General features: G+C 37.2%; 1 protein-coding gene across 1 annotated transcript in view; it reads left to right on the top strand.

The window, feature by feature from the left end:
- Nucleotides 1-13,028, top strand: part of USH2A (usherin) — a 1,082,898-nt gene that overhangs the window by 791,864 nt on the left and 278,006 nt on the right. The window contains exons 43-44 of the mRNA XM_044004202.1: nt 4,653-4,816; nt 12,372-12,581. Of these exons, the coding sequence (XP_043860137.1) occupies nt 4,653-4,816; nt 12,372-12,581 (374 nt within the window). The remainder of the gene's footprint in view (nt 1-4,652; nt 4,817-12,371; nt 12,582-13,028) is intronic.

Here is a 13,028-nt window from a genome sequence, read left to right as displayed (position 1 = left end):
AAACAGCATGGTGCTCCACCCACTGGTTATAGCTGTTGCCATGGCGCTGGCACCTCACATCATCACTATTCCCGGACACCTACATGGGCCTGGCAAAATTATAATGATTGGAAGCCTAGGGAGGGCAGTCATGTGACTGTCAGAGCCACCAGCCAATTGGCTGGGGGCTGTCTGGGGTCTACTGGGAAGAAGGAGATTCTCCATTCTAGCTGGAAGCTGGAATGTGACAGGACACTGCTGTGTATTCTCACCTGATTCCTGGGTGGTAGTGTTATTCAGGTTGTATAATTTCCCTTTCCCCATTTTATTTCCTTTCCCTTGATCCTACTGATCCTGTTTGTGTGTTTTTTTTTTAAGTTCGTTCTTGTTAAATAAATCCTGCTCTGTTTTGAGGGAGGCTGCCAGTCTCCTTCCTTCCCCCAATATTGCGATGAGCTGCTTAGCTAACACTCCCCAATTAAAAATTGATCCCCACAACCTGGAGTCAGGAGGAGTTTAATTCTCACTTCATACACTTACTAGCCATGTGACCCTGGGAAAATCACTTAAACCCCAATTGCCTTAAACATCTGGAGCAATCTCCAGTCATTCTGATGTATATCTTGCCACTGGAACCAGATGGCTCTAGAGAAGAGAGTAAGGTTGGTGACCTTGTACAGCCCTTCCTCACCTAAATCCAATTCACTGCAAGTCATGACATCACTCTGATGTCATGGTACTCTCCTAGAATGAAGGACAAACAACAGCAATAACAATGACAAAATCTTACATTTAAGATGACTATACTGTATAACCTATATCAGATTGCTTGCTGTCTTGGGGAAGGAGGGAGTAATATTTGGAACTGAAAATTTTACAAAAATGAATATTGAAAATTATCTTTATATGTAATTGGAAAAAATAAAATACTATTAAGTGAAAATAGGATACTTCATTTCTGGCATATAATAGCTTTATGTCCATGGAGAGTTTACCTAACTGCTCTGTATTCTCAGTTTCTTCATCTGTAAAATGTGAATTTGACCAGATGACCTCTAGATTCTCTCCTAGCTTTAATTCTTTGATAATATAACATATCTAGCTTGCTGAAAAAAATAACTTTGAGAAAAATTTAACAAAATATTGGTCATAGGTAATAAGATTAAGTATGAGTTTGATTCTATAGAATGTCTGATCATCATCTTTGTTTCATAACAAAAATAAAAAATTTGTTTCTCTGTGTTTATGGGAGTGTTTTATATGTGAACCTATACATTTTTAACAGTAGTTAACGTGTACTTCTATCTAAGTATGCAATATAGATGGAGAAATCAACAAATAAAAAACATACATGTATATTTTGGGGAGAGAGGTCAAAAAACTTCACATATGTAGTTACAGCCTTGCATAAGTGGACTAATGAAAGTAATTTATTAGGAATCTGAAGAATCATTTCAAAGGCAATGGAAATATTGTGATCATGATAAGGAACATTTGGACAAATTCTTTTTTTGTGAGGCAATTGGGGTTAAGTGACTTGCCTAGGGTCACACAGCTAGTAATTTTTAAGTGTCTGAGGCTGGATTTGAACTCAGGTCCTCCTGAATCCAGGGCTGGTACTCTATCCACTGTTCCACCTAGCTGCCCCTGGACATATTCTTTTAAAAAAAAAAAACTTGCTTTACAGGAAAAAACAAAAAACTAGTGCAAGAGTTATTACCTGATATACACAATTTATATACTTGATATACATAACCTTAAAGAATGGCTGGAAAAAATCCAGCATAAAAAATTTATGCAATAAAATAAAGAAAGTAAATTGTGTTATTTTGATTGCCCTATCTGAGATAGTGTCTTGGCAAGACAACTGGACTAGGAGCAAGGAGACTGAGGCAAGTTCTACCATTAATTAGCTGTCACATTGGGCAAGTACCTTTATCTGCCCTCACTTTAGTTGCTACATTTATAAAATCAAGGGGTTGGATTAGAAAGTTGTTGAATTCTTCTATGAAATCCTGCAAACAGTTGGTCGGTTTGCCTCTGTATGTGTAGTTGTAATTTCACACATGGGTTCCTAAATCATATGCTTACCATGACTAAATAATGATGAAATCACAGAAGGCATCATAGCAGAAAGTCAAGCCCTTGAGAGGCTATTAAAAACTTAACATTTCTAGTTCCCCCACTGATGTTAATTTAACTTGCAGAAAGTAAGTGCAGAAATAATGTCTATTTTCATTAATCTCTTAAAGCTGTGAGAATATCATTTCTTCAATGTATAGACCAATAATTAAGCTAAGTATATATTACAAATATTGTAGCAAAGTGAGTTGGGGATCCTATTCTCACAAAGTAAAGCACAAGTATTTGTCTTTTACTCAGGGAGTGTACTAATGAAGCCAAGGTCATGGGTTCAATTCCCATAAGAGCCATTAGCTTCATTCTATTCCATGGTCACAGACTGTACTCTTAACCCTGGCTAGCTAACATTCAACTGAATACCACTGGTCACATGGGGGTATGGGTAAGAGTGTTTAGATGGATCAGCACAAATCCATCCCCACTACTGGAAAAAAAAATCAGGTTTAAGTGCCAGCTACATTGTTGGCATAAGGAGGGCAATTTATTATTGGTGGTGGGCATTATTGCTGACGTTTCTTAAAGTTGTATTGGTCACATCAAGGGGCTTCTCACTGATTTAGAGAACCAAGAGGGGAGGGAGGCAAAAAAGGAAGAAAAATAGGAGGTATTGTATCAGATAGAAATTCATTAATTATTTGGGGAGAATGAGTATAGTTACAACAGAGACTACATCTTTAAATGCAGCTGCAATATTCTCAATTGAAAACTTAAGATATAGTTGAGGTAGATACCTGAAGCATGAGCCTCTGAAATTTTGCATGGGATCAAACAACACCTGTATTGCACTCTATAGTGGCAGAGTAGATAAAACATGATGTCTGGACTAATTAATCCTGTATCTGTACAATCAGCAGTATGATACTAAGAAATATTCTGAGCAGAACCTTCCCTTAAACCATTTAGTGCTATCTATTGACATGGCAACATATTTATCACCACAGTACTCCAAAACATTATTTTGCAGCTATTGGAATGTGACTTTTTAAGAGTATAGACTGTCTTTTGTTTCTCATTGTATACCTGATACTTATCCCAGTGCCTGAAATGAAGTAAATGCTTAATAAATGCTAGTTAATAGATGCTTATAGCCATGCTTTGTTGGGGTTACAATGAAAGCTGTCCCTAATTTAGAGGTAATTTGGGGAACTATTGTAGCAGAATTTTAGAACTGGAAGGGACTTCAGAGCTTATCAAATACATCTCCCCATTTTACAGATGAGGAAACTGAGGCCAAGAGAAGTTAAATGATCTGCCCAAGGTCACAAATCATTAGTGTCTAAATTGGAATTTAAACTCGGGACTTCTTGGCTCCATGTCTAGCATTCTTTCTGTTATATGGCATCTCATCCATATTTAGATGAATTTCATATAATTGTAATGACTGAGTATTTGGCGCTTTATAGGAGATGGGGTTAAAAGAAGTAGAACCATCAGTTAAAACACACACACACACACACACACACACACACACACACACACACACAACTGATGTCTGTGGGACTGGGGCTGAATGAATGTATGCTGCTCACCACATGTGAATGTGAGATATTTTCCTTTTTCACTCATACATTAATGTTTGTCTTGATGACAATTTCACCAGTGTTTCACCTGGTGGTGGTGGTCAGAGAGAGTGCATTGTTATTTGGCCTATGCCCTGCATCCCTTTAGAGTTTATGTTGAATATAGTCACAGTGGGACAACTTCCTATAAAATGTACATGTCAGACTGTGGTCCACAGGCTAACCATTCCCCTATTTAGCCAGCTCTAAATCAATGAAAATACTCCTTAGTCTCATTCTTTCTGGGTCACACAATGCATTTGAGGAAATCAATGTTTTACCCACTGGCATGCATAGTATGTGCTGTGGCACCCGATCCATACTCTATGCAAACCTGTGCTTCTGCCATTGTTGTAGTCTATGGCAAATCAGTTTATATGGCTTTGCCACAGTTTCCCTTTTTGTAAAGTGAAATTCAACTTCACATCATGAAGTCAACTATATACTTTGCTATGGTAACATTCCCATGAGGCACCATGCAGAGGTCTCAGTAGGTTTGCATTATATGCATTTGTCACAGTTATGGTTTACTTTTGTGGTTTATATGTCTGTCAATTGGGATGATGTGGAGGAGGCAATGCTACAGAAGAGAAACTATGATGAAGGATTCTTATACCTAAAAATGGATGTTTCCCCATAGAGAAACAGTAAAGCTCTTTGGAAACTCTTTGGAGCAAATTCAGATCTAAAATGTGACCTTTTGTCAGAGTTGTAATGGCATATTGAATTGAGCTGTAATCCTCACCACCTCTGAGAATAAGCATAAAGAAATGATACATAGCATTTGTTTTATACAGTGATGTTAAGATCATCCAGTATTTCTAGCAGAATCTGTTTCCTTTGAGTAGTTAGGAACAAAATTATTAGCTTTATTTATAGAAAAAAAAATACATCATGTGGTACTGCTTCTGTGCTTGTTGACTTCTGTTAAGTATGAGAATAAACCTAACTTTTCCAAAAATAATGTCTTAGGTATACGACTTATGAATATAAACTCATTGTGCATAACATTGTGGGGTATGCATCAAGCAAGGAAGCAACTGGGACCACATTAGCAGGATTCCCAGAGAAGACTACTACCCTGGCTGTGCAGGATCTTAATCACACGGCAATTAAAGTCAAATGGTCTAGACCAAGTAAGTAGATTTCCTAATATTTTTCTCTTTAAAATACTTTTGAAGACAAGGACTTTGGATGAAAAATGCTATCCACCTCCAGAGAAAGAACTAATGGAGTCTGATGCAGATTGAAATATACTGTTTTAAAATAATTTTTTAAATTTATTTTTGTCTACATTTTCTTTTGCAACATGACTAATACAAAAATATGTTTTGCCTGACTGCACATGTATAATTTATATCAAATCCCTTTCTTTCTCAAAAGAGGGGAAGGGAAAGAATATGGAGCAAAAAAAATTAAGAATGTTAAAAACTTTTTTAATTAAAAAATGTTAATTGTTTACATGAGAAAAAATAAAAATTAAATTATTAGAAAAACAAAAAAAATTAATGCTTGTGTAAATTCTAAAGGAACACCTTCTTGTAGGAAAACCTAGCTCAATGCCTCTTAGCCCTGCTGATGTGCAACCTTGAGTAAGATCCCTATGATGTAATGAGTTATCTAGAATAAGTCATCTTTCATGCTATTTATGGATTGAGGTCCTGCTTTAACAGGCACAGTCTGGACCTGGGCTACAGCTGGGTCTGAATTGTCCCCAATTTTAGGTTTTCATTCTAGGTGTTTGTATGACTATAAGCTCTTTGAGGTAAAGATCTGATGTCACTTTTGTGTTTGTATTCCCACCACCAGCACAGTGCTTAGTACACAGTAGGTGCTCAATAAGTGCTAATTGATTAATTAAGTGGTTAGATGGATGATATGATCTGACCTAGTCATCTCAGTAGCCAGAATTACCAGGTTGCATGTGACTATTTATCAAAAATAACTAATATTTATATAGATATTTAAGTCTTAAGCTATTGTCCTCTACTTCCTCTCCCTTTTATAACCAAACTCCTTAAGAATGCTAGCATCTCTTGCTTCAATCTTTCCCACACACTTCTTAGACCTGTACAATCTAGCTTCCAGATTAATCACTCCTCTAAATTGGTTCTTTTCAAAGTTATCCATAATTTCTTAATTGCCCAATCAGTTGGCCTTTCCTTAGTCCATTTCATTTGCTTACTACTGACTGCACTTTTTCTATTGAAACTGAGTCTCTTCTCTCTGAGTTTTTGTGACATTTCTCTCTTCTGGTTTGAATCTTAACTATGTGATCACTTCTCAGCTTCTGTGCTGCATTACAACTCATGATTCCCCCAAACTGTGGGTTTATCCAATTGGCCCTTCTTTACTCATCGAATCATGGGTTTATCTTTTCTGTGCAAATGACTCTCAGATATATAGTATTTTACACATATAATCTCATTTGGACTTCAGAATAAACCAGAAAGTAGCTTCTGTAGATATTGTTTTCCTTGTTTTATCAGATCCTAGAACACAGAAGCTAGTAAGTATCAGGGATAGGATTTGAATCATAGGTTTTCCTTATTCCAAATCCTAGGTTGTATTGTCTCCCTCTTTAGAGTGGTATTTTGCAATTGATCCATAGATCTTTAAGGTAGAATCCAGCTCTACTATGATGTGACCATTCATTTTGACAATGAAAACAAAATAAAACTGAATTCATCTTGTAGATGGTCAACCAAACCTGAGGCCAATCAGGAAATTTAATCTCTATAGGTTTGTTAGAATTTCCTTCTGAGTCAAGAAGGTGAGGGAAAACGCACTTTTAGACACAGTTCTGTGAAAGAAAGGTTTCTGCCCCCTATGAATGAAAATCATCCATTTTCTAAATAAGAAATAAAATTATGAAGGGCTGCCAGGCAACTGGCTTGCTGTACAACTCCCACTCCTTTCTGACCCAGCCTAGATTTTGAAGCAGCCTAGAAGAAAAATGCTTTATATTTCATTACTGGTCCCGTGAGTGATTTAGTCCCAATTTGTTTGCAGCGTTAATTGGAAATTAAAACCGACACCAGTTGTGTTGATCTACATTGTCACTAAATAAGTAGCACAGGAGAAGTATTATTAGCTCATCTTAACAAATGGTTATCAATCCTGGAGGTATTAGGAGCATGCCATATTCTAATAAACTGTGTCACTTGGATCATGTGTCCATTTAAACCATTTTAATGGAAGGATAAAGAGGTTAATTGATGGTGGTGGATATTCTCTGAAACACCATAGAAAGGAAAGCAGATAATCTTTCATCTTAAGAGTATACTTCAATTTAGGCATTTGTGAGTCTTTTTGTAGAGATGGGCTAGGGTGTATCATTTATTCCAAACCTTCCCCCCCCCATTTAAATAGGAAACTTGTTCGCAAAGCAGGACCATCCCCCCTCAGCTAACTTGCAAACACTTCTGTTAAAGATTGGCTGGTGGATTTTCAATGGTATAGGCTCTTTATTTTATAATTGCATGCCTGAAGTAAGCTTGCTTATAAAAACTGACAAACCTAATAGATCTGAAGCAGCTCACTGAAGTTTCATTACCTTGGTAATCTGAACCTCTGACCTTCGGGATGTAGGTAATGCAATCGGCTTTTATTTCCATTCGTACCATAGAAATTTCCCAGACACCTATTTGTGAATATAAAGGTTAAATATAGAAAGAGGGTCATCTCTCCCAAAGCTTGGTCCTTTATCATTTTCTTTCCATGAACAATGTGATCAAGTAAGTAAATTAACTATCCTCTTGCCCAAAAAGTGCCACTCATTTCCTACAATATTAATTTTAAATTGTTTTCCTGCTTTGTAGGGCATAGTTGGCAGCTAAGGGTATATACTCTATTATCCTACAAGAAATATAAAATCAATCTCTCTCTCTCCCCCCTCCCTCCTCTCTCTCTCTCTCTCTCTCTCTCTCTCTCTCTCTCTCTCTCTCTCTCTCTCACTCTTTCTCTCTCTCTTCCCCTCTGTTTCCTTCTCCCCTCTCCCCTTATTTCCTTCTCTCACTCTCCCCTTTATTTCTCTCTCCTCTTTCCCTCCTCTTTTCTTCTCTTACTCTCCTTTCTCCCCTCCCCCTCTCTCCTCTCACTCCCTTGCCGTCCCTTGCCTTCCACACACTCTCTCTTCCCTTCTCTCTCCTAATTTCTCTCTTTTCTTCCTTTTTCTCTTTCCCTCTCCCTTTTTTCCTCTCTCTTTCTATTATATTTGTGTGTATATATGCATGTATATATTTAAACACATACATTTAGGGTCTGGAGAACTCTGGTATAGACATTAACAAAAGAAGAAGGAATAGTTCAGAAGATATTGTCGATGACCTTTTCACATCGTGTTATCAACATCTAGTCTCATGGTATACTCCAAGACTTCAATCATTTTATAGTATAGTCCAAAACATGAGACTTTCCCTAGGGGTACACACACAACATGGGGAGACAAAAAAAGAAACACTGGAAAAGTAACTACGGTAATCATGTTCCTTAAGGTGCTGCTGCTTTGCTAGCCCTAAGTCTCATCTGACTCTCTTAATACACACTTATTTCCAAAAGGCACATCTCTATCCTTACCATCAAATGGGCCAATGTACTCTTGCTGACACCTGGACCCCTTTTGGCTATTCTCTGTTGTCCCTGAAACTTAGGAGAACCACACAATGTTAGTTCCAAGATGGCAACAGCTGCTGCCTTCCTGCTCCACATACCCACTACCCTATCCATCTTCTCGATTGCAGTGACAAAATAGCCCCACATGAAGGAGGTTGGAAGATAAGGAAGATAAACTATGCCTCCTTAGCAGTTTTGCTTCTGGCTATCCGAGGCCTTCACATCTAAGTTTTTTGATCCAAATATAATAGAATTGCATTTGGTAGGTGAGATACTTAGGTAACTCAGTGGTAAGTTTGTAAGAGGTGAAGTTTCCTTTATCAGGAAGAGGAACTAAGATTCTTAGAACAATATAATCAACTTTCTGATCTGTCAGTCAAGCTGGAGAACTCTTGACTTTAGGTGAAAGATCACAAAATGAGAGGCAACTGTAGAGTTATTAACTTATTCTTTCTTTTATTCACTCAACAAATATGTTTTGCTTATCTATTGCATAGGTGGCACTTTTCTGTGTACTATGTGAATCTAGAGGAGTATTAAGTTATATTCTTGTTTCCTATAAACTGACAGTGTAGTTGAACAGAAAAGATAGATACAGATGAAAAGTAAAATAACAATTTAAGTGCTAAAGACCAAATCAAAATAACAGCTATGGGGCAGCTAGATGGTGCAGTGGTTAAAGCACTGGCCCTGGATTCAGGAGTACCTGAGTTCAAATCCGGCCTCAGACACTTGACACTTACTGACTGTGTGACCATGGGCAAGTCACTTAACCCCCATTGCCTAAAAAACAAAAAACAAACAAAAACAAACAAACAAACAAAAAATAACAGCTAAACTTGAGTGCTATTTGCAGTTCTGCCATTAACTGTATAAAATGAAGGGTTTAAGGCAGGTTATCACTAGGGTCCTTTCCACCCCCAAAATTCTATTGTCTATATCATAAGGCAATAGTATATGATTAAGTGTCTAATGTGTAACAGATAATAAATACTAAAGTTTAGGAGATGCAGGAATTGATGTGGGATGAAACGATGAGGGAAGATTTCATGGATAAGTTACAAATTGGGCTAATAAATTGAAAGAGACATAGGATTCATAAGGTAGAAAGGAGGAGGAAAAGCTTTTCAGGTAGGAAGGATGTCAAAACCAAAGAATGATCTTGTGGAGAGAAAAGTAGACTCAAAGTTAGGAAGACTTGGATTCAAATTCCATTTCAAAAACTTATTAATTATATAACACTAGACAAGTCAATTTAGCTCATATGGGCCTCAGTTTTCCTCATCCATAAAATGAGAAAGTTGGACTAGATGTCCCCTAAGGCCCCTTGTAGCACTAAGTCTATGATCTTATGAAAATGAAAAGTCCATTTTGTCTGGAGCAGAAAGTCTATATAGATAAGCAGAATGAAATAATGTTGTAAATGAAAATTGAAGGCAGTTTTTGAAAGGTCCTTGAATATCACACTTTATCTTTTAATAAATGGAAAAATAAATGTAAGTGCATATTTGGGGTATGTTGCTATGTTAGTGCCTTCTAATTGCCCCCCAGATGCCCAGAATTCCCTACTAAAGTGGATTAATCCTAGGCCATACACTCTGTCCTATACCTATCTTAGCTTCTTCCTTCATGAAAACATTTTCTCACTTGTCACTCAATAAATATAATGATTGTTCTATAAAATAAATCATGCTAAAATGCTAATGACTGATAATACCTTTATGTACTGTTGTTCCCAGGGTTATTTGCATATTAAGACAGTAAAATGTCTTAACTGAAAAGAATGAAACTGTAACAATGGGGAAACTTTACTATGTCCTAAATATACATTAGGTGACAAGTCTTATTTATGGCCAAATGAGAATTCAGGTCTTCATCCTTACTCTAGTCCTCATTCTCTATCCACTATGCCACCTAGCTTACAGGTACTAAAATAGACTTTATATGAACCACTGATACACTGGAGGCTTTGATACTATTTGATATGTAGTAAAAGGAATGGTTTATTTGAAAGTCTGGTCTTCACCTCTTCATGGAAAAAAAAAATTGCTCCTCAGAGTTTAAAGAAAATACTAAAAAAGGACATACCATTTCATTGGAACATAGATTTAGGAGCCATTGAGTCCAACCTCCTTGTTTTGCATAGGAAGAAACTGAGGCACAGAGAAATTAAGCAATTTGTCCAGGGTCATACTCTTTTTTTTTTTCCTGGGCATTGAGGGTTAAGTGACATGCCCAGGGTCACACAGCTAATAAGTGTCAAGTGTCTGAGGCTGGATTTGAACTCAGATCCTCCTGAATCCAGGACAGGTGCTTTATCCACTGTGCCACCTAGCTGTCCCCAGGGTCATACATACATATAAATGATGGGATTTGGCACCTAGAGAAAGCTTCATGAAATGCCTCCTCGAATTAACTTAAAACAGATATAGTATGTATGGAGGGGAGAGATAACACTGGAACAAAAGGCTTCAGGTGAGAGTATTTCTGGGGAACCCCCCTGTGAGAAATGATTATTAATAACCAGTATCTTAGGGAGATTCAGAGACTGTCCCCTTCCTCTAAATTCCTCATTTTAAAAGTTCAGTTTTTCCTCAGAAAGACATTACAAATGAGATTGTAGTAACTTTCCTCATTTTGGTCAGATCCCACCCAGTCTTTTGGGGAATTTAATCTGAGGTTGGGAAACCAATTGTGTTCTATGCAAACTTGTTGGAGACAGTCTTTTGTCTAGCTAGCCCAAGGCTAGGAGTCATCTAGTTGTAGTTGAGGGTGGTCTGAGTGGAGAGAATTTCTTTATGCAAGGATCACTCTCATCCCCATTGAACACCTACAAAACATTGGGAAGCATATATAAACTGTGAGAGATTTCCAAATGACCATCCTTTTATTAAAAACCTGTTGGCCTTATTAACAAAATGATTAAATTACCCAGAAACTATATTTCTCATCTTTTTACTTGTCACCCACCTTTGCAGATAGGGTAGTCACAGCATGGGGTCAGACTGGGCTGCTTGGATACATATCATCAGGTAGCTTCCAAAACACCCAGCTATTCTTCTTAACTCTTTTAGCTCAGTTTTTTGTAGCTGGTGAAAAATTGTAAGCATTGGCAATACCCTCTAAATGTTGGCATCGTGGTACATAGTCCCAGTTTCACCATCTCATTTAAAGGTCTAGTCATGGCAAACCTAAACTGTAAAGTCTCAAAGCTGACAAAGTTATTACCAGAAGAGTATAATTCTTCAAACAAATATGCTTACACCTATTTTATGGCCTTTATAAAGCCTAGTAGGGAGATGATAGAATCAGAAAAGGTGGCCTACGGAGAGGAGAGGGAAAGAAAAGATAAAAGAACAGAAACTATGCATTGACAGAACATATGAAGGAAATAAATGAATATGTTTGTGGAGTGGTGAAGCATCAGTACTGGCATCCTTTGAAATCTTTGTCATTAGAAAGATACATAGGTTGTATCCAAAAGTATACCCAAACCTTAGGGAAAATATGAATGACACTTCTTGGGAACCTAGTGAGCCAAGTTTTTTAAGGTAAACAAATTGCACACTGATGTAGTGTAAGTATTTCTAAACAAATGCTCTTCCTTGTAGACCACTGAGCTATCATTTAGTAAAGTTGGGAGTACCTTGAGTAGATGACCTGTTCTACTAGAACTTTTACTTTAACCACTAATACCTATCATTATAAGTAGTTCCATAAGCAGTATTTATTTTGTTTCTGCCTTTTCCACAATTACAGCTTTCTGTCCTTAATTTTCCTGATAAAATGAATTTATGAAATATAATGTTAAAAAATTTGAGGGAAGTTGAATTGTCTCCTGTGTCAGATAAGAAATGTCAATTATAAGAATAGAACCAAACAACCCTAAGGAAATAAACATTGTTGATATTTTAAAGACTTCTAATGAAGAAGTTTACACAGATTTCCTTGGTCACCCATTCTAAGCTTCCCCAGAGATCACTTTCTCAGCTGTAGGAATCATACAGTGCAAACTTTATTCCAGTAAACTGCTAAGATTAACCACATTTACAAGGTATCATGTCGATTATTTAACAGCCCTGAAAGACTTACAAGGTGACGTTGAGTATTATACTCTCATCTGGAGTTCGGCTACATCAAATGAATCAGTGAAAATCCTGCCAGATGTAAACTGTTTTGAAATTGGTGACTTAAAACCAAACACAGAATATCAGATTTTTATTTGTGTCTTCAATGGAGCCCACAGCATCAACAGTGAAGTACTACATGTGACCACTTGTGATGGAGGTGGGTCTAGAGCCTCAGGACTGCTTGGCTTCAGATATGGGAATGAAATTGATTGATTTTTGTCGAGGTTGAGATCAGTCATCCTTCCATTATAAAATTTCCGGTATTAGAGAGGAAAGGAAGGGTGTGTGGGGGTTGGGGGGGGGGGAGGGTAGAAGCTAAAATGCTTAAGTGCTAGCTGCTGTCAAGTAGCAAATCAATAAGCCATCCCACTAAGACTGAAGCACAAAGCTTTAATAATAGGTTATTAGCCCAGTTTGTTCCCTTTTTACTTGGTATACTGAGGGTGTTGTATACTAAGTTTGAAACTGATTTCATGTCAACAAATGGTAGCATTTTGAAAAAAATTAATGGTTTTTAAAAGAGATGTACTCCATGAAGCAATGGGTTTCTGACACAAGCAATACAGTGCCTTCCCCAAGTCACCAGAAATAGAAGGTGGAAGTT

Source organism: Dromiciops gliroides, chromosome 4 (genome assembly GCF_019393635.1).
Source record: "Dromiciops gliroides isolate mDroGli1 chromosome 4, mDroGli1.pri, whole genome shotgun sequence".
In the NCBI taxonomy this organism is placed as follows: domain Eukaryota; kingdom Metazoa; phylum Chordata; class Mammalia; order Microbiotheria; family Microbiotheriidae; genus Dromiciops; species Dromiciops gliroides.
This window is presented reverse-complemented; position numbering and strand designations above follow the sequence as displayed.